Below are 26,807 nucleotides of genomic sequence, written 5' to 3' on the forward strand. Positions count from 1 at the left end.
GTTCGATCCCTCTGGAGCTAATGGTGTCCAGTAGCCTAAGAAGCCCAAGCTAGCTGCAAGCAGGTAGGTCCGCTTCTCTCCCCTAAGTCCCTCGTAGCAGTGAGTCTGTTGCCAGCAGATCTCACAGAAAATAAAAAACCTAAAATATACTTTCTTTTCTAGGAGCTCAGGAGAGCCCCTAGTGTGCATCCAGCTCGGCCGGGCACAAAATTCTAACTGAGGTCTGGAGGAGGGTCATAGAGGGAGGAGCCAGTGCACACCAGGTAGTCCTAAAGCTTTCTTTAGTTGTGCCCAGTCTCCTGCGGAGCCGCTATTCCCCATGGTCCTTACGGAGTTCCCAGCATCCACTAGGACGTCAGAGAAATAATAATAATAATAAGAATTTACTTACCGATAATTCTATTTCTCGTAGTCCGTAGTGGATGCTGGGGACTCCGTCAGGACCATGGGGATTAGCGGGCTCCGCAGGAGACAGGGCACATCTAAAAAGCTTTTTAGGTCACATGGTGTGTACTGGCTCCTCCCCCTATGACCCTCCTCCAAGCCTCAGTTAGGTACTGTGCCCGGACGAGCGTACACAATAAGGAAGGATCTTGAATCCCGGGTAAGACTCATACCAGCCACACCAATCACACCGTACAACTTGTGATCTGAACCCAGTTAACAGTATGATAACAAAACGAAGTAGCCTCTGAAAAAATGGCTCACAACAATAGTAATAACCCGATTTTTGTAACAATAACTATGTACAAGCATTGCAGACAATCCGCACTTGGGATGGGCGCCCAGCATCCACTACGGACTACGAGAAATAGAATTATCGGTAAGTAAATTCTTATTTTCTCTGACGTCCTAGTGGATGCTGGGGACTCCGTCAGGACCATGGGGATTATACCAAAGCTCCCAAACGGGCGGGAGAGTGCGGATGACTCTGCAGCACCGAATGAGAGAACTCCAGGTCCTCTTTAGCCAGAGTATCAAATTTGTAAAATTTTACAAACGTGTTCTCCCCTGACCACGTAGCTGCTCGGCAAAGTTATAATGCCGAGACTCCTCGGGCAGCCGCCCAGGATGAGGCCACCTTCCTTGTGGAATGGGCATCTACATATTTCGGCTGTGGCAGGCCTGCCACAGAATGTGCAAGCTGAATTGTACTACAAATCTAGCGTGCAATAGACTGCTTAGAAGCAGGAGCACCCAGCTTGTTGGGTGCATACAATATAAACAGCAAGTCAGACTTTCTGACTCCAGCCGTCCTAACTATATATATATATATATATATATATATATATATATATATATATATATATATATATATATATATATATATATATATATATTTTTAGGGCCCTGACAACGTCTAGTAACTTGGAGTCCTCCAAGTCCCCAGTAGCCGCAGGCACCACAATAGGTTGTTTCAGGTGACAACGCTGACACCCCTTTAGGAAGAAACTGGAGACGAGTCCCAGTTCTGCCCTGTTCAAATGGAAAATTCTAATATGGGCTTTTGTAAAACAAAACCGCCCATTCTTTTTGACAATCGCCTGGCCGAGGCCAGGACTAACAACATGGTCACTTTCCATGTGAGATATTGGTCAACAGCATGGTCACTTTCCATGTGAGATATTTCAAATCCACAGATTTGAGCGGTTCAAACCAATATGATTTTAAGGAATCCCAACACTATGTTGAGATCTCACGGTGCCCCTAGAGGCACAAAAGAACTGTATATGGAATACACCCTTTACAATCTGGACTTCAGGAACTGAAGTCAATTTTTTCTGGAAGAAAATCTACAGGGCCGAAATTTAAATCTTAATGAACCCCAATTTGAGGCTCAAAACACTCCTGTTTTCAGGAAGTGCAGAATCGACCTAGTTGAATTTCCTTCGTGGAGCCTTCCTGGCCTTACCCACGCAACATATTTTCACCACATGTGGTGATGACGTTGTGCGGTCACCTCCTTCCTGGCTTTGACCAAGGTAGGTATGACCTCTTATGGAATGCCTTTTTCCCTTCAGAATCCGGTATTCAACCGCCATGCCGTCAAACGCAGCCGCGGTAATTCTTGGAAAAGACATGGTACTTGCTGAAGCAAGTCCCTTCTTAGCTCCCCAGGCCCTTAGTCCTCTGTGAGCATCTCTTGAAGCTCCGGGTACCAAGTCCCTCTTGGCCCATCCGGAGCCACTAGTATAGTTCATACTCCTCTATGTCTTATAATTCTCAATACCTTGGTTATGAGAAACAGAGGAGGGAACCCATACACTGACTGGTACACCCACGGTGTTACCAGAACATCCACAGCTATCGCCTGAAGGTCTCATGACCTGGCGGAATACCTGTCCCGTTTTTCGGGCGGGACGCTATCATGTCCACCTTTGGTCTTTGCCAACGGTCCACAATCATGCTGAAAAACTTCCCTATGAAGTTTCCACTCTCCCGGGTGGAGGTCATGCCTGCTGAGGAAGTCTGCTTCCCAGTCGTCCACTCCCGGAAAGAACACTGCTGACAGTGCTATCACATGATTTTCCGCCTAGCGAAAAATCCTTGCAGTTTTGTCACTGCCCTCCTGCTTCTTGTGCCGCCCTTTCTGTTTACGTGGGCGACTGCCGTGATGTTATCCCACTGGATCAATACCGGCTGACCTTGAAGCAGAGGTCTTGCTAAGTTTAGAGCCTTATAAATTTGCTCTAAGCTTATTTATGCAGAGAGAATTCTCCAGACTTAATCACACTTCCCTGGAAATTTTTTCCCTGTGTGACTGTTCTCCAGCCTCTCAGGCTGGCCTCCGTGGTCACCGGCATCCAATCCTGAATGCCAAATCTGCGGCCCTCTAGAAGATGAGCACTCTGTAATCACCACAGGAGAGACACCCTTGTCCTTGGATATAGGGTTATCCGCTGATGCATCTGAGGATGCGATCCGGACCATTTGTCCAGCAGATCCCACCGAAGAGTTCTTGCGGGAAATCTGCCGAATGGAATTGCTTCGTAATAAGCCACCATTTTTACCAGGACTCTTGTGCAATGATGCACTGACACTTTTCCTGGTTTTAGGAGGATCCCGATTAGCTCGGATAACTCCCTGGCTTTCTCCACTGGGAGAAACACGTTTTTCTGGACTGTGTCCAGAATCATCCCTATGAACAGTAGACGTGTCATCGGAAAAAGCTGCGATTTTGGAATATTTAGAATCCACTCGTGCTGACGTAGAACTACTTAAGATAGTGCTACTCCGACCTCCAACTGTTCTCTGGACCTTGCCCTTATCAGGAAAGCGTCCATGTTTCCTTTTAAGAAAAATCATCATTCCGGCCATTACCTTGGTAAAGACCCGGGGCGCCGTGGACAACCCAAACGGCAGCGTCTGAACTGATAGTGACAGTTCTGTACCAGGAACCTGAAGTACCCTTGGTGAGAAGGGCAAATTTGGACCTGTAGGTAAGCGTCCCTGATATCCAGTGACACCATATCGTCCCCTTCTTCCTGGTTCGCTATCACTGCTCTGAGTGACTCCATCTTGATTTGAACGCTTGTATGTAAGTGTTCAAATATTTCAGATCTCACCGAGCCGGTTGGCTTCAGTACCACAATATAGTGTGGAATACTACCCCCTTCCATGTTGTAAGAGGGGTACTTTGATTATCACCTGCTGGGAATACAGCCTGTGAATTGTGTGAGGGGGAGATGTCTCGAATTTCCAATGTACACCTGGGATACTACATGTAGGATCCCGGAGTTCCCTTGCGAGTGAGCCCCCTGCGTACTGAAACTCTTGAGATGACCCCCTACCGCACCTGAGTCCGCTTGTACGGCCCCAGCGTTATGCTGCGGACTTGGCAGAAGCTGTGAGGGGCTTCTGTTCCTGGGAATGGGCTGCTTGCTGCAGTCTTCTTCCCTTTCCTCTACCCCTGGGCAGATATGACTGGCCTTTGCCCGCCTGCCCCTATGGGGACGAAAGGACTGAGACTGAAAAGACTGTGTCCTTTTTTGCCGATATGTGATTCGGGGTAACAAAGTGTGGATTTTTCAGCTGTTGCCATGGCCACCAGGTCCGATGGACCGCCCCTTTATACGGCAATACTTCCACATGCCGTCTGGAATCTGCCTCACCTGACCACTGTCGTGTCTTCGTCTGGCAGATATGTAAATCACATTTACTCTTGATGCCAGAATGCAAATATCCCTCTGCGCATCACGCATATATAGAAATGCATCCTTAAAATGCTCTATAGTCAATAAAATCTTGTCCCTGTCAAGGGTATCAAAATTTTCAGTCAGGAAATCCGACCAAGCCCCCTCAGCGCTGCACATCCAGGCTGAGGCGATTGCTGGTCGTAGTATAACACCAGTATGTGTGTATATACTGTCATGATATTTTTCAGCTTCCTATCAGCTGGCTTCTTGAGGGCGGCCGTATCTAGAGACGGTAACGCCATGTTTTTATAAGCGTGTGAGCGCCTTATCCACCCTAAGGTGTGTTTCCCAACTCGCCCTTACTTCTGGCGGGAAAGGGTATACCGCCCATAACTTTCTATCGGAGGAACCCCACGTATCATCACACACTTCATTTAATTTATCTGATTCAGGCAAAACTACAAGTAGTTTATTCACACCCTACAAAATACCCTTATTTGTGGTACTTGTAGTATCAGAAATATGTAACAGCTCCTTCATTGCCCTTAACATGTAACTCGTGGCCCTAAAGGAAAATTACGTATGTTTCTTCACCGTCGACACTGGGGTCAGTGTCCATGTCTGTGTCTGTCGACCGACTGAGGTAAATGGGCGTTTTTACAAGCCCCTGACGGTGTCTGAGACGCCTGGACCGGTACTAATTTGTCCGCCGGCCATCTCATGTCGTCAACCGTCTTGCAGCGTGTTGACATTATCACGTAATTCCATAAGTAGACCATCCATTCCGGTGTCGACTCCCTAGAGAGTGACATCAACATTACAGGCAATTTGCTCCGCCTCCTCACCAACATTTTCCTCATACATGTCGACACACACGTACCGACATACAGCACACACACAGGGAATGCTCTGATAGAGGACAGGACCCACTAGCCCTTTGGGGAGACAGAGGGAGAGTTTGCCAGCACACACCAAAAGCGCTATAATGTATATAACAACCCTAGAAGGTGTTGTTTCTATATATGCGCTCTTAATATATCATTATATCGCCAATTTATGCCCCCCTTCTCTTTTAACCCTGTTTCTGTAGTGCAGTGCAGGGGAGAGTGGGAGCCTTCCTCACCAGCGGAGCTGATCAGGAAAATGGCGCTGAGTGCTGAGGAGAATAAGCTCCGCCCCCTTTTCGGCGGGCTTTTCCTCCCGGTTTTTTAATAACTGGCCTGGGTTAAAATACATACATATAGCCTTAATGGCTATATGTGATGTATTTATTTGCCAAATAGGTATTTATATTGCTGCCCAGGGCGCCCCCAGCAGCGCCCTGCACCCTCCGTGACCGTGTCAGTGAGCCGTGTGACAACAATGGCGCACAGCTGCAGTGCTGTGCGCTACCTCTCTGAAGACTGTGAAGTCTTCTGCCGCCTGTTTCCGGACCTCCGTTCCGCCGTCTTTCTTCAGCGTCTGTAAGGGGGATCGGCGGCGCGGCTCCGGGACGAACCCCAGGCTGACATGTGTTCCGACTCCCTCTGGAGCTCAGTGTCCAGTAGCCTAAGACTTCAATCCTCCTGCACGCAGGTGAGTTGCCAGTCTCTCCCCTAAGTCCCTCGTTGCAGTGATCCTGTCGCCAGCAGGAATCACTGATTAGAAACCTAAAAAAAAACTTTACTAAATAGCTCCTTAAGAGAGCCATCCAGTTTGCACCCTTCTCGGACGGGCACAAAAACCTAACTGAGGCTTGGAGGAGGGTCATAGGGGGAGGAGCCAGTACACACCATGTGACCTAAAAAGCTTTTTAGATGTGCCCTGTCTCCTGCGGAGCCCGCTAATCCCCATGGTCCTGACGGAGTCCCCAGCATCCACTAGGACGTTAGAGAAAAAAAATAAAAAAAAGTTACTGTACCTGCCAAAAAGGTACAGTTGGAGGGTATGGTATTATAGTTAGACGTACAGTACAAGTAACCCCGTCTCCTAAGTGTTACTGCCACTCCCCTGATGCTAGTGCTAGGGACGGGGAGCATGGCAGGCACATCCTGGGTACACATGGCCCTTCACCTGTTTTGGGTCACTGTTGAACTTCTCCAGCGCTTTCTTACAGTTCATAAACGTGTATCCGGTCTTCTTCCGCAGCCTCACCAGGAGCTCCTTGTCTGCAGCCAGTAGCCGGACACATGAGTGGAAGAGCCCGGCCTGCTGCCAGGAGTGGAGCTGCTGGGACAGACAGACATCATTACATCGCACACACGCAAAATACACAGGGAGATACGGGACACGTATGTGCAGTGTCCCCGCCGGGCACGGGCACATGTCTCACCTTGACACGCAGAACTCCTGACAGAGCAGCAGCCATTCCACCCGGAGATGAATGACAGGACGCGGGGAGATGACGTCACACCAACTGTTAGAAGCGGCACTAGATGTATAATGGGTAATGAATTCCGACGCTTGTTTCAGGAGCCATATTGGTGAAGTCAGTGAGGAGGGGACGGAGCTTTGGTATACTGCTGTGCTGCTATCTGTGCAGTTATTGCCAGGATAAGGATACATGTAGATCATGTTATGTCACTGCTTGATACATGAACCCCCTGGTTTGAAAGAGTAGGATTCTCTCTGTTACAATGCGATTAGTGGCATCATGCCATGGGGGAGCAGGGCATAATCAATGAGAGAGACAATAGTTTCCCTTCGTGGGGAGGACCTTTCCCATAAGCTCGTGGGTCCATATCACAAACTATTTGGAATAGTAACCTGTGGCAAGCGGAGCAAGACACCGAGGTCCGAGTCCTATCACAGGACAGCTCCCGAAGAAAACAGAACGAAGCAGGCAAGACTTTGGGTCTATTTATGGTGTGGAGAAGTTGCCCATGGCAACCAATCAGCACTGAAGTAATATTTATATTTTGCATACTATACAATTGTACGGAGCAGCTGATTGGTTGCCATGGGCAACTTCTCCACAGGCTCTTCTCCACTCTTTTCACTGCTTCATGAATAGACCCAAGTCTGACAATCATTAAGGAGCCACAAATTATTATTTGAAAGAGGGAGATCTCATTCAAATGAGGGTGCGCCTAGTATAGTGGATATATTCCCCATTCCCTGGACTTCATAATGATCTCTGCAGTGCCGCGGTATTCTCTGGTGGTCATGTGTGATAACGTCTCAGTGGTCACATTTGTTTGCAAAGGAAGACTCCTCATACAGACACGTTTAATGCTCTCTTTAGTATTTCCTGTCTTAAAGGCCCTACACACTGGGCGATATGAGTGAAAGATATGAACAATCGTTCATTAATAAACGAGATACCGTTCATATCTTTCAGTGTGGAGGCACCAGTGACTAACGATGCGCTGCCCCGCGCTCGTTCCTCGCTGGTGCCCCGTCGCTTGTGCATGCAGGGCAATATGTCTTGTCCATATTTGCCTGCACTGCTATGGAGCTGTCACTGCCCCCCCGCCGTCGGGCAGCTCGGCGGCGGATTGCGCAGTGTGTAGGGCTCATTATGTTTGTGCACAGTTTTGCCTTGAAATGGCATGGGTAACAATGTCATTGCATTGCTGGCACCATGATGTAATCGAAATCCATGCCTTTCAGATCCAAGTGACAGCAATTATAAGGAGGAAACATAGGTAATTTTCCACTCCAATTTGTACCCCTGCAGTGGTTAGTACAAGACCCAATAATCCTTAGCAGTGCAGGGATTAAGGGGCCCATTTAATATTAATCGCATTTGCAATGCGATGTGGGCACGATATTAGTGTGCTGTCCCACTGACCACATATGCACAGCGGACATTTCCGGGGAGTTCCTGGGAATCCTGCTGGGGAGGGTTTGTGGTGTGTAGCCCATAGGCTACAGCAGGTTTCCGCCATTTTCAGATTGGTAAATCTGCCAGCATAGCATCCCACATAGAAACCTATACGGGATGGGGGGGTCACACTCACCGGGGTTTCTCACACACACAGACTCTACACAACTCACATACCGCCGCTACAGAGGACTGGATCCCAACGCTGGATGCAGAAGACACAGCTTTGGAAAGTTAGTAGTTAAAGACTGATTAAGCTAATTGGAAACTTCCAGTTGCTTAATTAGGGCCTAATTCAGACCTGATCATAGATGTGCAAAAAAACACACATCTACGATCCAAATCTCTGCCATGCGGGGGGACGTCCAGCACAGGGCCAGTCCGCACCGCATGCCAGCCCACCCCCACCCGACAGACGTGTGAAAACATTCCACTGCATTGATGCTTTTGCAACCGCCGAGTTGCTCCCTAGCCTGGCTACGAAGGCAGGTGGCTACCCGACGTTTTTTTGGCTGCAGCGCCACAGGCCGCCCCACAAACGGTCCGGACACGCCTGCATTGTCCGGACCGCGCCCCAAAAACGCAGCCGACACGCCCCATGACCGGCTCTGTCAATCAGGCAGAGGCCATAGCATCTCACTGAGTGCGCACACGTGGAGCGGCTTTTGCACGTGCGCACACAGCACAGGTCTTCAGCCTGTGAATGCTGCCGCTGCAGCATCCCGGTCTGAATTAGGAACTTAGTCCTCAGGGGGAGTGCTGCCAGGGTTCCAGTGCGAGTCCCGGTGATTTTTCCTAAAATTAATAACTTTAGGAAAAAATCTGACTTGCTCTGGAGGTGCGTAAAAAAAAGATGCAGAAATCACTGTGGCCCCTTTTCAGTCCCACAGTTGAATACCAAAACCCTGCGGCTGCGGGGAAAAACGCAGCTGTGTTCTTTGTTTCCTGCAGGCAATTGAATCTGCCCCTTAGTATAAAGTATACTGTTAACCCTTACGCTGCTGGTGCAATCCTATTTATGCAGCTTCACGGGTAATATTCTGCTAATTAATGGCTTGCTGTGCCCACATAAAATGATAAATGATGTAGGCATATAAAGTGGCAAGTGTTACCAGATTTGTAAGACCCTTAACACGTTTCTCCACCTAGACAATCAGTAGCTTCCTCAGAAGGATATCTAAGGAGACATTTGGCTCTTCCACCCTACAAGTTCAGAGCTGTTTTAAATGCAGACTAGTTTAGTGATTCACTGTACATTCACTTCACTACATGTCTGCTTGCACAGACTACTCAGCAAAAGAAGGTCAACCCTAAAGGTTGCGGAGCGATATCGCTGAGCGATTTTGACTATGTAGTCAAAATTGCTCAGAAAGTTGGTGCATATCGCACTGTGTGCACAGCCAGCAATAGCAATGCGTGTCCCCGCTAGGTCACTATCGCTGCTAAAAACAGACTGTGCAGGCAAGTAAATTTTGGCTAGGTCGCTGGAAAAGAAAAAGCATCCCCTTGCTTAAATGAGTTAGCCAAAATTGCCCAATAGCCAAAATCGCTTGCACACTGTGGGCCTAATTCAGAGTTGATCGCAGCAGCAAATTTGTTAGCAGTTGGGCAAAAGCATGGCCCTCATTCCGAGTTGATCGCTCGCTTGCTGCTTTTAGCAGCAGTGCAAATGCTAAGCCTTAGCAGAAGTGCGAACGAAAGGTTAGCAGAACAGTGCTGATTTTTTTTCAAGCAGTTTCAGAGTAGCTGCAGACCTACTCCTACCTTGCGATCACTTCAGTCTGTTTAGTTCCTGCTTTGAAGTCACAAACACGCCCTGCGTTCGGCCAGCCACTCCCCCATTTCCCCAGGCACGCCTGCGTTTTTACCTGACACGCCTGCATTTTCTCTTACGTTCTAGAGGATGCTGGGGACTCCGTAAGGACCATGGGGTATAGACGGGCTCCGCAGGAGACATGGGCACTCTAAGACTTTAGATGGGTGTCAACTGTCTCCTCCCTCTATGCCCCTCCTCCAGACCTCAGTTAGATCCTGTGCCCAGAGGAAACTGGATGCACTACAGGGGAGCTCTACTGAGTTTCTCTGAAAAGACTTTTGTTAGGTTTTTTATTTTCAGGGAGCACTGCTGGCAATAGGCTCCCTGCTTCGTGGGACTGAGGGGAGAGACGCAGACCTACTTTACTGATAGGCTCTGCGTCTTAGGCTACTGGACACCATTAGCTCCAGAGGGTTGGAACACATGTGTCGTCCTCGCTGTTCGTCCCGGAGCCGCGCCGCCGTCCTCCTCACAGAGCCGGAAGATAGAAGCCGGGTGAGTATCTGAAGAAAGAAGACTTCAGTGGTGGCAGAAGACTTCATGATCTACAGTGAGGTGCTGCGCGCCATTGCTCCCCCACACACACAGGCACAGCAAGGCACATATACAAAAAAGCGCTGCATAGGCTGAGACTGTGTTTTCAGTGTCTAGTGGCGCTGGGAGTGTGCTGGTATACTCTCTCTCTGTCTCTCCAAAGGGCCTTATTGGGGAGCTGTCCCCATATTCATAGATCCCAGTGTGTGTGGGGGTGTCAGTACGTGTGTGTCGACATGTCTGAAGCGGAAGGCTCGTCTAGGGAGGATGCAGAGCAGATGGTGGTGGTGTCTCCGTCGGCACAGCCGACACCGGATTGGTTGGACATGTGGAATGTGTTAAATGCTAATGTGACTTTAGTGCATAAGAGATTGGACAAAGCAGAGTCCAAGGACAAAGCAGGGAGTCAATCCATGGCTTTGGCGGTGTCACAAGACCCTTCAGGGTCCTATAAACGTCCCTTTTCCCAGGTAGCAGACACTGATACGACACGGATTCTGACTCCTGTGTCGACTATGATGATGCAAGGTTACACCCAAGGGTGGCCAAGAGTATTCAATATATGATTATTGCAATAAAAGATATTTTACATATCACAGAGGACCCCTCTGTCCCTGACGCAAGGGTCTGCATGTTTAAGGGGAAGAAACCTGAGGTAACGTTTCCCCCATCTCATGAGCTGAACGCTTTATTTGAAAAGGCTTGGGAAACTCCTGACAAGAGACTGCAGGTTCCCAAGAGAATTATTATGGCGTATCCTTTCCCCTCAAAGGAAAGGTTATGGTGGGAATCCTCGCCCACGGTGGACAAAACTTTGACGCGCTTATCCAAAAAGGTGGCGCTACCGTCCCCGGACACAGTGGCCCTAAAAGATCCTGCGGATCGCAGGCAGGAAACTACCTTAAAATCAATTTACGCGCATACTGGAGCCCTGCTTAGGCCGGCAGTAGCGTCGGCATGGGTGGGTAGCACAATTGCAGTGTGGGAAGATAACTTGTCTTCGGACATTGACACCTTAGATAAGGATAGTATTTTGTTGACCTTGGGTCACATTAAGGACGCAGCGTTATATATGAGAGAGGCTGCGAGAGATATTGGGCTTTTGGGTTCAAGAGCCAATGCCATGGCAGTTTCTGCTAGGAGGTCCCTGTGGACCCGTCAATGGACAGGGGATGCTGATTCAAACAGACATATGGAGGCTTTGCCTTACAAGGGTGAAGTTTTATTTGGGGAGGGCCTCGCGGACCTGGTTTCCACAGCTACCGCGGGTAAGTCTTCTTTTTTGCTTTATGTTCCCCCACAGCAAAAGAAAACACCTCAATACCAGATGCAGTCCTTTCGGTCGCATAAGTTCAGAAAGGGTCTGGGCTCTTCCTTCCTCACCAGAGGTAAAGGTAGAGGGAAAAGAGCACCAGCTACGGCTAGTTCCCAGGAACAAAAATCCTCCCCGGCCTCTACAAAATCCACCGCATGACGCTGGGGCTCCGCTGCGGGAGTCCGCACCGGTGGGGGCACGTCTTCGTCTCTTCAGCCAGGTCTGGGTTCAGTCGGATTTGGATCCTTGGGTGATCGAAATTGTATCCCAAGGCTACAAACTGGAGTTCGAAGATGTGCCTCCACACCGATTTTTCAAATCGGCCTTGCCAGCTTCTCTCCCAGAGAGGAAAACAGTTTCAGAGGCCATACAGAAACTGTGTCAACAACAGGTGATTATCAAGGTTCCCCTAGGGCAACAGGGAAAGGGGTTTTATTCAACCCTGTTTGTGGTCCCGAAGCCGGACGGATCGGTCAGACCAATTCTAAATCTAAAATCCCTAAACCTATATTTGAAGAGGTTCAAATTCAAGATGGAATCTCTCCGGGCAGTGATCTCCAGCCTGGAAGGGGGGGATTTTATGGTGTCTCTGGACATAAAGGATGCATACCTTCATGTCCCCATATATCCTCCTCATCAGGCGTACCTGAGATTCACTGTACAGGATTGCCATTACCAGTTTCAGACGTTGCCGTTTGGGCTTTCCACGGCCCCGAGGATTTTCACCAAGGTGATGGCGGAAATGATGGTGCTCCTGCGTCAGCAGGGGGTCACAATTATCCCATACTTGGACGATCTCCTGATAAAGGCAAGATCAAGAGATCAGTTACTAAAAAGCGTGTCTCTCTCCCTGAGAGTACTACAAAAACACGGCTGGATTCTAAATCTACCAAAGTCGCAGTTGGTTCAGACAACTCGGCTGTCATTTTTGGGCATGATTCTGGACACGGGAAAAAAAGAGGGTTTTCCTCCCAATGGAAAAAGCCCAGGAGCTCCAGAACATGGTCAAGGACCTGCTAAAACCTAAAAGAGTGTCAGTTCATCAATGCCCTCGAGTATTGGTAAAGATGGTGGCGGCCTACGAGGCAATTCCGTTCGGCAGGTTCCATGCGAGAACTTTTCAGTGGGACCTTCTGGACAAGTGGTCAGGGTCCCATCTACAAATGCATCGGAGGATAAGCCTGTCCCCACAAGGCCAGGGTATCTCTCCTGTGGTGGCTGCAGAGTGCTCACCTTCTAGAGGGTTGCAGGTTCGGCATTCAAGATTGGGTTCTTGTGACCACGGACGCGAGCCTCCGAGGATGGGGGGCAGTCACTCAAGGAAGACATTTTCAGGGAATATGGTCAAGCCAGGAGGCTGGTCTACACATCAATGTGCTGGAGTTAAGGGCCATATACAACGGCCTACTGCAAGCGGAGAATCTCCTTCGCAACCTAGCCGTTCTGATTCTGTCAGACAATATCACGGCTGTGGCGCATGTAAACCGCCAAGGCGGGACAAGGAGCAGAGCAGCAATGGCAGAAGCCACCAGGATTCTTCGCTGGGCGGAAAATCATGTTAGCGCTCTGTCAGCAGTCTTCATCCCAGGAGTAGACAACTGGGAAGCAGACTTCCTCAGCAGACACGATCTCCATCCAGGAGAGTGGGGGCTTCATCAAGAAGTCTTTGCAGAAGTAACAAGTCGTTGGGGACTTCCTCAAATAGACATGATGGCGTCACGCCTCAACAAAAAGCTTCGGACGTATTGTTCCAGGTCGAGGGATCCTCAGGCAGTAGCGGTGGACGCCCTGGTGACACCGTGGGTGTTTCAGTCGGTCTATGTGTTCCCTCCACTTCCACTCATCTCGAAAATTTTGAGAATCATAAGACGAACAAGAGTGCAGACAATTCTAATTGTTCCAGATTGGCCTCGAAGGGCATGGTATTCAGATCTTCAGGAAATGATCACAGAAGATCCGTGGCCTCTTCCTCCCAGGGAGGACCTGTTGCAACAGGGGCCCTGTGTGTTCCAAGACTTACAGCGGTTACGTTTGACGGCATAGTGGTTGAACACCAAATCCTAGCTAGGAAAGGTATTCCGGGGGAAGTCATCCCTACTCTTATCAAAGCTAGGAAGGAGGTGACGGCAAAGCATTATCACCGTATCTGGAGGAAATGTTTCTTGGTGTGAAGCCAAGAATGCTCCTACGGAAGATTTTCAGCCGGGTCGTTTTCTCCATTTTCTACAGACAGGAGTGGATATGGGCCTGGAGTTAGGCTCCATTAAGGTGCAGATTTCGGCCTTATCTATATTCTTTCAGAAGGAATTGGCTTCTCTCCCAGAAGTCCAGACTTTTGTAAAGGGAGTGCTGCACATCCAACCTCCTTTTGTGTCCCCAGTGACACCGTGGGACCTTAATGTGGTGTTACGGTTCCTTCAATCACACTGGTTTGAACCTCTTCAAACGGTGGAGTTAACATTTCTCGCTTGGAAAGTGGTCATGTTGTTGGCCTTGGCATCTGCAAGGCTGGTGTCCGAATTGGCGGTTTTGTCTCACAAGAGCCCCTATCTGATTTTCCATGTAGATAGAGCAGAGTTGAGAACTCGTCCTCAATTTCTGCCTAAGGTGGTTTCGTCGTTCCATATGAACCAACCTATTGTGGTGCCTGTGGCTACGGGTGACTTGGAGGATTCCAAGTCCCTTGATGTTGTCAGGGCCTTAAAAATTTATGTAGCCAGGACGGCTCGAGTTAGGAAAACAGAGGCACTGTTTGTCCTGTATGCGGCCAACAGAGTTGGCGCTCCTGCTTCTAAGCAGACGATTGCTCGCTGGATCTGTAACGCGATTCAGCAGGCTCATTCTACGGCTGGATTGCCGTTACCAAATTCGGTAAAGGCCCATTCCACTAGGAAGGTGGGCTCTTCTTGGGCGGCTGCCCGAGGCGTCTCGGCATTACAGCTGTGCCGAGCAGCTACTTGGTCGGGTTCAAACACTTTTGCAAAATTCTACAAGTTTGATACCCTGGCTAATGAGGACCTCCTGTTTGATCAATCGGTGCTGCAGAGTCATCCGCACTCTCCCGCCCGGTTTGGAGCTTTGGTATAATCCCCATGGTCCTTACGGAGTCCCCAGCATCCTCTAGGACGTAAGAGAAAATAAGATTTTAAACCTACCGGTAAATCTTTTTCTCCTAGTCCGTAGAGGATGCTGGGCGCCCGTCCCAGTGCGGACTAATTCTGCAAGGCTTGTATATAGTTGTTGCTTACATAAGGGTTATGTTACAGTTGTGATCAGTCTCTGGCTGATGCTGTTTTGTTCATGCTGTTAACTGGTTTAGTGTATACCATGTTGTACGGTGTGTGTGGTGTGGGGTGGTGTGTATCTCGCCCTTAGATGAACAAAAATCCTTTCCTCGTACTGTCCGTCTCCTCTGGGCACAGTTCTTTAACTGAGGTCTGGAGGAGGGGCATAGAGGGAGGAGCCAGTTCACACCCATCTAAAGTCTTAGAGTGCCCATGTCTCCTGCGGAGCCCGTCTATACCCCATGGTCCTTACGGAGTCCCCAGCATCCTCTACGGACTAGGAGAAAAAAAATTATCGGTAGGTTTAAAATCTTATTTTTTAGCACACTCCCGGAAAATGGTCAGTTACCACCCAGAAAAACCCACTTCCTGTCAATCACTCACCGATCAACAGAGCGACGGAAAAGAGTCGCTAGAACTTGTGTGAAACTGCATAGTTTTTTGTGAAAGTACGTCGCGCTTGCGCACTGCGGCACGTAAGCATGAGCAGAAATGCCAATTTTTAACCTGATCGATACGCTGAGAACAACGACAGCTAGCTATTAACTCAGAATGACCCCCCATGTGCACTGCAGGGGGGGCAGATATAACATGTGCAAAGAGAGTTAGATTTGGGTGTGGTGTGTTCCAACTTAAATCTAAATTGCAATGTAAAAATAAAGCAGCCAGTATTTACCATGCACAGAAACAATAAACCACCCAAATCTAACTCTCTCTGCACATGTTATATCTGCCACACCTGCAGTGCACATGGTTTTGCCCAACTGCTAACAAATTTGCTGCTGCGATCAACTCTGAATTACCCCCTTAGTCAAAATCTCCTACCGCCAGTTCAAGGGAAAACGCTTAGTCAAAATCTCTCATAGACAATATCTCTCCATGTGTATGGACCTTAAAGGCCCATACACACTGGGTGATTTTGAGCTTAAAGCAGCTCACTTTTGGTGTTTTGAGCTGCTTTCAGCTCAAAGCAGCCGTGTGTATGCCCAAACGATGAGTGGTGAGCGCTGATGCGTGCTCCCATTTCATCGCTGGCAGCCGCCGTTCCTCTACTTGTATTACCAGTAGATGAACAGTGGGGTGAGCAGCTTTCCATAGCATCCTGCTATGGAAAGCCGCTTACCCCCGCTGACATCGCTGGACAGGGGGGAATAGCGCGCAGTGTGTATGCACTGAGCGCTTTTCAGCCCAGCGATATCAGCGATCATCGCTGTTCATACACTGGGCAAAAACGCCCAGTGTGTATGCACCTTTAGACTCAAAGAATAAATTCCACCAATTTCTGCCTGAAACTGGATTGTCAGCATTTGTGGTAATCTGTCTATCAATTTATGCTGTCAAATAGATGATACTTTAGTATGGAACTTCTTTCTTCTACTGTCAGAGATTAAGCTGTGGAATCCAATGTGAAAGCTGTGCGTGAAGTCAGTGCCTTGTTGACTTGTTGGTGGGAAGAGTAGATGGTTGGTTTGTGTTTGAGTATTTGTGTGTGGATATTGTGTACTGTGTTTTGGGGAAGAGGCATACCTTAGGGTGTGCAAGCGGTGCTGTTGCCCAGTGCCCTGTAGGCGGTATTGTTGCTGCCTCTTGGCGTGTGCATTTGGCTTACAATGTGAATGGAATGGCACCCTGCAAAGCTGCCTGGATCCCCTGTGGATGTTCTGGATGGTGCTGTACTGATGGCCCCTCCCCTCGGCGTGATATCATGAATCACGTGTTTGGGGGCAGGATCGGAACACTGTCCTGCTCCTGCAGTGCTTTGGGGATTTGAACATGACTTGGATGTGTAAACATGTTTATAGTTATATTTGAATCGTCTCATATTGTGAAAAATTTAAACAGTTCAAAACCCAACCAAAAAACTGCAAGAAGATGAATGTTTTTATTAAGGTCATATATTATCTGTAGGAGTGACACACATGAATGCAGAAGTTCTCACAGATAATGGGGCTTATTCAGAGTTGTTAGCAAACCAAAAACATTAGCAGTTTGGCAAAACCATGTTGCACTGCAGGTGGGATCAACTGTGTGACCATCGGACATCCGAGTAACCCTCCGGTTATCAGGATGTCCTGCAAAATTACGCTGCTGGGGTCAGTGAAGCCCACTGGCTTCTGCTCGCCCAGAAAATGGAGCAGACATGACCCATTTTTATGGAACACTTCCTGTACCCATCCATGTTCTAAAGTAGGATGGATTTGCCTTTTTTAATGACTACTACTTTAAAACATCGGGCACATTCGCTGGGAAACCAGCTGATGCCTGGAATTTGCAGGCTATTGCACTTACCCCAAAACCTACTGCTAAGAAATTCAGAGATACTGTTGAGAAAGCATTTTTAGCATTAATATCAAGGAATACTTTGTGTTTAATAACAGCTGGAAAGTGACAGGAGACTGATGGTCTTTATGGAGTGTGTCTAATTAATAGTTCAAGCACCTCCGTTTTTGTTTTGTTTCTCTAACGTCCTAAGTGGATGCTGGGGACTCCGTCAGGACCATGGGGAATAGCGGCTCCGCAGGAGACAGGGCACAAAAATAAAGCTTTAGGATCAGGTGGTGTGTACTGGCTCCTCCCCCTATGACCCTCCTCCAAGCCTCAGTTAGGTTTTTGTGCCCGTCCGAGCAGGGTGCAATCTAGGTGGCTCTCTTAAAGAGCTGCTTAGAAAAAGTTTTTTAGGTTTTTTATTTTCAGTGAGTCCTGCTGGCAACAGGCTCACTGCATCGAGGGACTTAGGGGAGAGAATTTCAACTCACCTGCGTGCAGGATGGATTGGATTCTTAGGCTACTGGACACCATTAGCTCCAGAGGGAGTCGGAACACAGGTCTCACCCTGGGGTTCGTCCCGGAGCCGCGCCGCCGACCCCCCTTACAGATGCTGAAGATTGAAGGTCCGGAAACAGGCGGCAGAAGGCTCTTCAGTCTTCATGAAGGTAGCGCACAGCACTGCAGCTGTGCGCCATTGTTGTCACACACTTCACACCAAGCGGTCACGGAGGGTGCAGGGCGCTGCTGGGGGCGCCCTGGGCAGCAATATTTTATTACCTTAAGGCAAAAGAATACATCACATATAGCCATTAAGGCTATATGTATGTATTTAACCCATGCCAGTTATCTAAATCCACGGGAGGAAAGCCCGCCGAAATAGGGGGCGGGGCTTATTCTCCTCAGCACACAGCGCCATTTTCCTGCTCAGCTCCGCTGTGAGGAAGGCTCCCAGGACTCTCCCCTGCACTGCACTACAGAAACAGGGTAAAACAGAGAGGGGGGGCATTTTTTGGCGATATACTGGATATATTTAAGCTGCTATAAGGAACAACACTTATATAAGGTTGTTCCCATATATATTATAGCGCTTGGGTGTGTGCTGGCAAACTCTCCCTCTGTCTCCCCAAAGGGCTAGTGGGGTCCTGTCTTCGATAAGAGCATTCCCTGTGTGTCTGCTGTGTGTCGACATGTATGAGGACGATGTTGGCGTGGAGGCAGAGCAATTGCCGATAATGGTGATGTCACCCCCCAGGGAGTCGACACCGGAATGGATGGCTTTGTTTATGGAATTACGTGATAATGTCAGCACATTACAAAAATCAGTTGACGACATGAGACGGCCGGAAAACCAGTTAGTACCTGCCCAGGCGTCTCAGACACCGTCAGGGGCTGTAAAGCGCCCTTTACCTCAGTCAGTCGACACAGACCCAGACACAGACACTGAATCTATTGTTGACGGTGATGAAACAAACGTAATTTTAAGTAGGGCCACACGTTATATGATCACGGCAATGAAGGAGGCTTTGCATATCTCTGATGCTGCAAGTACCACAAAAAGGGGTATTATGTGGGGGGTGAAAAAACTACCTGTAGTTTTTCCTGAATCAGAGGAATTAAATGATGTATGTGATGAAGCGTGGTTTAACCCAGATAGAAAAATGCTAATTTCAAAAAAGTTATTAGCATTATACCCTTTCCCGCCAGAGGTTAGGGCGCGCTGGGAAACACCCCCTAGGGTGGATAAGGCGCTCACACGCTTATCAAAACAAGTGGCGTTACCGTCTCCGGATACGGCCGCCCTCAAGGATCCAGCAGATAGGAGACTGGAAACTACCCTAAAAAGTATATACACACATACTGGTGTTATACTGCGACCGGCCATCGCCTCAGCCTGGATGTGCAGTGCTGGGGTCGTCTGGTTGGATTCCCTGACTGAAAATATTGATACCCTGGACAGGGACAGTATTTTATTGACTATAGAGCAATTAAAGGATGCTTTCCTTTATATGCGAGATGCGCAGAGAGATATTTGCACTCTGGCATCGAGAGTAAATGCGATGTCCATATCTGCCAGAAGGAGTTTATGGACGCGACAGTGGTCAGGTGATGCGGATTCCAAACGACATATGGAAGTATTGCCGTATAAAGGGGAGGAATTATTTGGCGTCGGTCTATCGGATCTGGTGGCCACGGCAACTGCCGGAAAATCCACCTTTTTACCGCAGACCCCCTCCCAACAGAAAAAGACACCGTCTTTTCAGCCGCAGTCCTTTCGGTCCTATAAGAACAAGCGGACAAAAGGACAGTCATATCTGCCTAGGGGCAGAGGAAGGGGTAAGAGAGGGCAGCAAGCAGCCCCTGCCCAGGAACAGAAGCCCTCCCAGGGTTCTGCAAAGCCCTCAGCATGACGCTGGGGCCTTACAAGCGGACTCAGGAACGGTGGGGGGTCGACTCAAGAATTTCAGCGCACAGTGGGCTTGCTCACAGGTGGACCCCTGGATTCTGCAGGTAGTATCTCAGGGTTACAGGTTGGAATTCGAGAAGTCTCCCCCTCGCCGGTTCCTAAAGTCTGCTTTGCCAACGTCTCCCTCAGACAGGGAGACGGTATTGGAAGCCATTCACAAGCTGTTTGCTCAGCAGGTGATAGTCAAGGTACCCCTCCTACAACAGGGAAAGGGGTATTATTCCACGCTATTTGTGGTACCGAAGCCGGACGGCTCGGTAAGACCTATTCTAAATCTGAAATCTTTGAACCTGTACATACAAAAATTCAAGTTCAAGATGGAGTCACTCAGAGCAGTGATAGCGAATCTGGAAGAAGGGGACTTTATGGTGTCCCTGGACATAAAGGATGCTTACCTGCATGTCCCAATTTGCCCTTCACATCAAGGGTACCTCAGGTTCGTGGTGCAAAACTGTCATTATCAGTTTCAGACGCTGCCGTTTGGATTGTCCACGGCACCTCGGGTCTTTACCAAGGTAATGGCCGAAATGATGATTCTTCTGCGAAGAAGAGGCGTATTAATTATCCCTTACTTGGACGATCTCCTGATAAGGGCAAGGTCCAGAGAACAGCTGGAGGACGGAGTAGCACTAACCCAAGTAGTGCTGCAACAACACGGGTGGATTCTGAATTTTCCAAAATCTCAGTTGACCCCGACAACACGTCTGCTGTTCCTGGGAATGATTCTGGACACGGTTCAGAAAAAGGTGTTTCTTCCGGAGGAGAAAGCCAGGGAGTTATCCGAACTTGTCAGGAACCTCCTAAAACCAGGGACAGTGTCTGTACATCAATGCACAAGAGTCCTGGGAAAGATGGTGGCTTCTTACGAAGCGATTCCATTCGGCAGATTCCACGCACGAACTTTTCAGTGGGATCTGCTGGACAAATGGTCCGGATCGCATCTGCAGATGCATCAGCGGATAACCTTATCGCCACGGACAAGGGTGTCTCTTCTGTGGTGGTTGCAGAGTGCTCATCTGTTAGAGGGCCGCAGATTCGGCATACAGGACTGGGTCCTGGTGACCACGGATGCCAGTCTGAGAGGCTGGGGAGCGGTCACACAAGGAAGAAACTTCCAGGGAGTATGGTCAAGCCTGGAGATGTCTCTTCACATAAATATACTGGAGCTAAGAGCGATTTACAATGCTCTAAGTCTGGCAAAACCCCTGCTTCAGGGTCAGCCGGTGTTGATCCAGTCGGACAACATCACGGCAGTCGCCCACGTAAACAGACAGGGCGGCACAAGAAGCAGGACAGCAATGGCAGAAGCTGCAAGGATTCTTCGCTGGGCGGAAGATCATGTGATAGCACTGTCAGCAGTATTCATTCCGGGAGTGGACAACTGGGAAGCAGACTTCCTCAGCAGACACGATCTACACCCGGGAGAGTGGGGACTTCATCCAGAAGTCTTCCACATGATTGTGAACAGTTGGGAAAAACCAATGGTGGATATGATGGCGTCCCGCCTCAACAAAAAACTGGACAGGTATTGCGCCAGGTCAAGAGATCCTCAGGCAATAGCTGTGGACGCTCTGGTAACACCGTGGGTGTTCCAGTCAGTGTATGTGTTCCCTCCTCTGCCTCTCATACCAAAAGTACTGAGAATTATACGGCAGAAGGGAGTAAGAACGATACTAGTGGCTCCGGATTGGCCAAGAAGAACTTGGTACCCGGAACTTCAAGAGATGCTCACGGAGGATCCGTGGCCTCTACCTCTAAGACGGGACCTGCTTCAGCAGGGACCGTGTCTATTCCAAGACTTACCGCGGCTGCGTTTGACGGCATGGCGGTTGAACGCCGATTTCTAAAGGAAAAAGGCATTCCGGAAGAGGTCATTCCTACACTGGTAAAAGCCAGGAAGGAGGTGACTGCACAACATTATCACCGCATTTGGAGAAAATATGTTGCGTGGTGTGAGGCCAGGAAGGCCCCCACGGAGGAATTTCAACTGGGTCGATTCCTACATTTCCTGCAAACAGGATTGTCTATGGGCCTCAAATTGGGGTCCATTAAGGTTCAAATTTCGGCCCTGTCGATTTTCTTCCAGAAAGAATTGGCTTCAGTTCCTGAAGTCCAGACTTTTGTAAAAGGAGTACTACATATACAGCCCCCGGTTGTGCCCCCAGTGGCACCGTGGGATCTTAATGTAGTCTTGGATTTTCTCAAATCCCATTGGTTTGAGCCGCTCAAATCGGTGGAGCTGAAGTATCTCACATGGAAAGTAACCATGCTACTGGCCCTGGCTTCAGCCAGGAGAGTATCAGAATTGGCGGCTTTATCATATAAGAGCCCATATCTGATTTTCCATACGGACAGGGCAGAACTGCGGACGCGTCCTCATTTTCTGCCTAAGGTGGTGTCAGCGTTTCACCTGAACCAGCCTATTGTAGTGCCTGCGGCTACTAATGAGTTGGAGGATTCCAAGTTGTTGGATGTGGTCCGGGCATTGAAAATATATATTTCAAGAATGGCGGGAGTCAGAAAGTCTGACTCACTGCTTATATTGTATGCACCCAACAAGATGGGTGCTCCTGCTTCTAAGCAGACGATTGCTCGTTGGATTTGCAGCACAATTCAACTTGCACATTCTGTGGCAGGCTTGCCACAACCTAAATCTGTCAAGGCCCATTCCACAAGGAAAGTGGGCTCATCCTGGGCGGCTGCCCGGGGAGTCTCGGCATTACAACTCTGCCGAGCTGCTACTTGGTCAGGGGCAAATACGTTTGCAAAATTCTACAAATTTGATACCCTGGCTGAGGAGGACCTTGAGTTCTCTCATTCGGTGCTGCAGAGTCATCCGCACTCTCCCGCCCGTTTGGGAGCTTTGGTATAATCCCCATGGTCCTGACGGAGTCCCCAGCATCCACTTAGGACGTTAGAGAAAATAAGAATTTACTTACCGATAATTCTATTTCTCGTAGTCCGTAGTGGATGCTGGGCGCCCATCCCAAGTGCGGATTGTCTGCAATACTTGTACATAGTTATTGTTACAAAAAAATCGGGTTGTTATTTGTTGTGAGCCGTCTGTTCAGAGGCTCCTACGTTTGTCATACTGTTAACTGGGTTCAGATCACAAGTTATACGGTGTGATTGGTGTGGCTGGTATGAGTCTTACCCGGGGTTCAATATCCTTCCTTATTGTGTATGCTCGTCCGGGCACAGTATCCTAACTGAGGCTTGGAGGAGGGTCATAGGGGGAGGAGCCAGTACACACCACCTGATCCTAAAGCTTTATTTTTGTGCCCTGTCTCCTGCGGAGCCGCTATTCCCCATGGTCCTGACGGAGTCCCCAGCATCCACTACGGACTACGAGAAATAGAATTATCGGTAAGTAAATTCTTATTTTTTTTATTTTGTTTCTATGCAAATTAATTCAGCCACATTTGTAAATGTATGAGACTCACAATTAATATTGTTAAAAAAAAAAAGATGAATTGCTTCTCTGATCGCGTCTCCGTTCAAAACATCAGAGAACATCAAGAAGCTGTTACATCTCCAAGTCCATTCTAGTTTAACTGAATGTGAAGTTTCAGTAGTCATGAGTGAAGAGACATGATGAAAAGCAGCAATGTTATTAATCTATGGGGCTGGTGGATTTATACTGGAACATAACTTTGAAATGACACTGATGTGGATTAGAGAATGAGGAGTAATCGTGATCAGAGGAGTGCAGATCTTTTAATGTAACTTTAGGTCTGTAAAGAAATTCAATCTAAAAGTTTATTAGAAGTAGCTTTGAAAGGAGCCAACTGAGCGCTCTAATGCAAAATATAAATTACCACCTATTCTCCTAAAGACTTCCAAATAGATTCATTGGCCGGGAAGTAATGAAGTCCGAGTTTGGTGGCCGTGTGGAATGATGGCCATACTCAGACTTTTTTTTAAAGGGGCAATCATGTACAAGGCATGGTTTAGCCTTGTACATGATTGCCTCTTTAAAAAAAATGTCCAAGTTAGTCTGGCATCCTGCACGGCCGCCGGATTAGGACTTCATTACATGGCAGCCATTATTTCAGTTGGTGTATGGACTTGTTTAAAACTTGGCATACAGTAAATCAATTAATTGTCTAAGTAATATGTAATCTTTGCAATGCCCACCTTAAGGAATATGTAGACATCTTTTAGGTCATTTAGAATTAAAAACTCTCATTGTAATATTTGTAGAGGAAAAAAAACTTAAGATTATCACTTTAGAGTATTTCATGGAAATCTGTGTACATTTAGGGGCCTTAGCACTATGAAAGTGATATGAGCATCCAAACACGTGTAGATAAAACTAACCTTAGGTCACCGTTCATAAAGTCTACATGAGCATGTTGACCTGGTCGAAATATCAACATGCATTAGCAGGTTCACAGTGACCAAGTCAACTCGGATGATATGTCAACATGACAGGTTATCAACATAACGTACTTTATGGCCCAGCGATCACTTACCTGGTACCAGCAACGTCTTCCAGGTACCGGTGGTCACGTGAGCAGTACCGGCAGGGACATTTGACAAACAGCTTTATGGCGAGTACTCTCCCCCTATCCTTACCCTTAACCCTCCCAGAGGCACCTAAATGTGACATTGTTGACTTTGTGAACTTGTCGCCATTCTCCCTGTCAACATGTTGAACCATGTCAACACTATGGCCGGATACCTCAATAAGGTAAATAACTAACTGTGCTACATCTGAATCTTTAAAATAATAGGATTTTACTTACCGGTAAATCTATTTCTCGTAGTCCGTAGAGGATGCTGGGGACTCCGTAAGGACCATGGGGAATAGACGGGCTCCGCAGGAGATCGGGCACTTTAAGAAAGCTTTGGATTCTGGGTGTGCACTGGCTCCTCCCTCTATGTCCCTCCTCCAGACCTCAGTTAGAGAAACTGTGCCCAGAGGATATGAACAGTACGAGGAAAGGATCTATGTAACCTAAGGGCGAGATTCATACCAGCCACACCGTATAACTTGTGATAAACTACCCAGTTAACAGTATGAACAAGTAACATAGCCTCGGTTCAAGACCGACCAACTATAACATAACCCTTATGTAAGCAATAACTATATACAAGTCTTGCAGAAGAAGTCCGCACTTGGGACGGACGCCCAGCATCCTCTACGGACTACGAGAAATAGATTTACCGGTAAGTAAAATCCTATTTTCTCTAACATCCTAGAGGATGCTGGGGACTCCGTAAGGACCATGGGGATTATACCAAAGCTCCCAAACGGGCGGGAGAGTGCGGATGACTCTGCAGCACCGATTGAGCAAACAGGAGGTCCTCCTCAGCCAGGGTATCAAACTTATAGAACTTTGCAAAGGTGTTTGACCCCGACCAAGTAGCAGCTCGGCACAGTTGTAGTGCCAAGACCCCTCGGGCAGCCGCCCAAGAAGAGCCCACCTTCCTAGTGGAATGGGCCTTAACCGATTTAGGCAATGGCAATCCTGCCGTAGAATGCGCCTGCTGAATCGTGTTACAGATCCAGCGAGCAATTGTCTGCTTTGAAGCAGGAGCGCCAACCTTGTTGGCCGCATACAGAACAAACAGAGCTTCAGTCTTCCTGATCCTAGCTGTTCTGGTCACGTAAATTTTCAAAGCCCTGACCACATCCAGGGACTCGGAGTCCTCCAAGTCCCGTGTAGCCACAGGCACGACAATAGGTTGGTTCATATGAAAAGATGAGACCACCTTGGGCAGAAATTGAGGACGAGTCCTTAACTCTGCCCTATCCACGTGAAAATCAGGTATGGGCTTTTATATGATAAAGCCGCTAATTCCGAAACACGCCTTGCAGAAGCTAAGGCCAACAACATGACCACTTTCCAAGTGAGGTATTTCAACTCCACTGTTTTGTTTCCAAGGTGACTTGAGGAAACTTAATACCACGATAAGATCCCAAGGCGCCACCGGAGGTACAAAGGGAGGCTGAATATGCAGCACTCCCTTCACAAAAGTCTGTACTTCAGGAAGAGAAGCCAATTCTTTTTGAAAGAAAATGGATAAGGCCGAAATTTGGACCTTTATGGACCCTAATTTTAGGCCCAAATTCACTCCCGTTTGAAGGAAGTGAAGCAGACGGCCCAAATGGAACTCCTCCGTAGGAGCAGCTCTGGCCTCACACCAAGAAACATATTTCCGCCATATACAGTGATAATGTTTCGATGTCACATCCTTCCAAGCCTTGATCAGGGTAGGAATGACCTCCTCCGGAATCCCTTTTTCAGCTAGGATCCGGCGTTCAACCGCCATGCCGTCAAACGCAGCCGCGGTAAGTCTTGGAACAGACAGGGCCCATGCTGCAGCAGGTCCTGCCTTAGAGGAAGAGGCCACGGATCTTCTGTGAGCAACTCTTGCAGATCCGGATACCAAGTCCTCCTTGGCCAATCTGGAACAATGAGAATTGTTCTGACCCTTCTTAGTCTTATTAATCTCAACACCTTGGGTATGAGAGGCAGAAGAGGAAACACATAGACCGATCTGAACACCCATGGTGTCACCAGAGCGTCTACCGCTACCGCCTGAGGGTCTCTTGACCTGGCGTAATACCTCTTTAGCTTTTTGTTGAGACGGGACGCCATCATGTCTATTTGAGGCAGTCCCCACTGATCCACGATCTGTGTGAAGACTTCTTGATGAAGTCCCCACTCTCCCGGATGCAGGTCGTGCCTGCTGAGGAAGTCCGCCTCCCAGTTGTCCACCCCCGGGATGAACACTGCTGATAGTGCGCTTACATGGCCTTCTGCCCAGCGCAGAATCCTGGTCGCCTCTGCCATGGCCACTCTGCTCCTTGTGCCGCCTTGGCGGTTTACATGAGCAACTGCCGTGATATTGTCCGACTGAATCAAAACCGGTTTGTTCTGAAGCAACTCCTCCGCCTGGCGTAGGGCGTTGTAAATGGCCCTTAAATCCAGTACATTGATGTGGAGACAAGTCTCTAGGCTTGACCAGAGACCTTGGAAATTTCTTCCCAGTGCGACAGCCCCCCAACCTAGGAGGCTCGCGTCCGTGGTCACCAGGATCCAGTCCTGAATGCCGAACCTGCGACCCTCTAGGAGGTGAGCACTGTGCAGCCCCCACAGGAGAGATACCCTGGCCCTGGGAGACAGGGTGATCCGTTCCTGCATATGTAGATGGGACCCGGACCATTTGTCCAAT

General features: G+C 48.5%; 1 protein-coding gene across 2 annotated transcripts in view; it reads right to left on the reverse strand.

Annotated features, from left to right (window-relative positions):
- TSFM (Ts translation elongation factor, mitochondrial) overlaps positions 1 to 6,867 on the reverse strand; it is a 34,130-nt gene extending 27,263 nt beyond the window's left edge. Inside the window, exons 1-2 of one of the 2 annotated variants that reach the window (XM_063952299.1) lie at positions 6,448 to 6,867; positions 6,189 to 6,344 (exon numbers count right to left, since the gene is read on the reverse strand). In XM_063952299.1, the coding sequence (XP_063808369.1) occupies positions 6,189 to 6,344; positions 6,448 to 6,483 (192 nt within the window). In that variant the 5' untranslated portion in view covers positions 6,484 to 6,867. The remainder of the gene's footprint in view (positions 1 to 6,188; positions 6,345 to 6,447) is intronic. The other variant, XM_063952300.1, reaches the window with a different exon arrangement.
- Between the last annotated feature and the right edge of the window lie 19,940 nt (positions 6,868 to 26,807).

The sequence above is a fragment of the Pseudophryne corroboree genome, chromosome 2 (genome assembly GCF_028390025.1).
Source record: "Pseudophryne corroboree isolate aPseCor3 chromosome 2, aPseCor3.hap2, whole genome shotgun sequence".
In the NCBI taxonomy this organism is placed as follows: Eukaryota; Metazoa; Chordata; class Amphibia; order Anura; family Myobatrachidae; genus Pseudophryne; species Pseudophryne corroboree.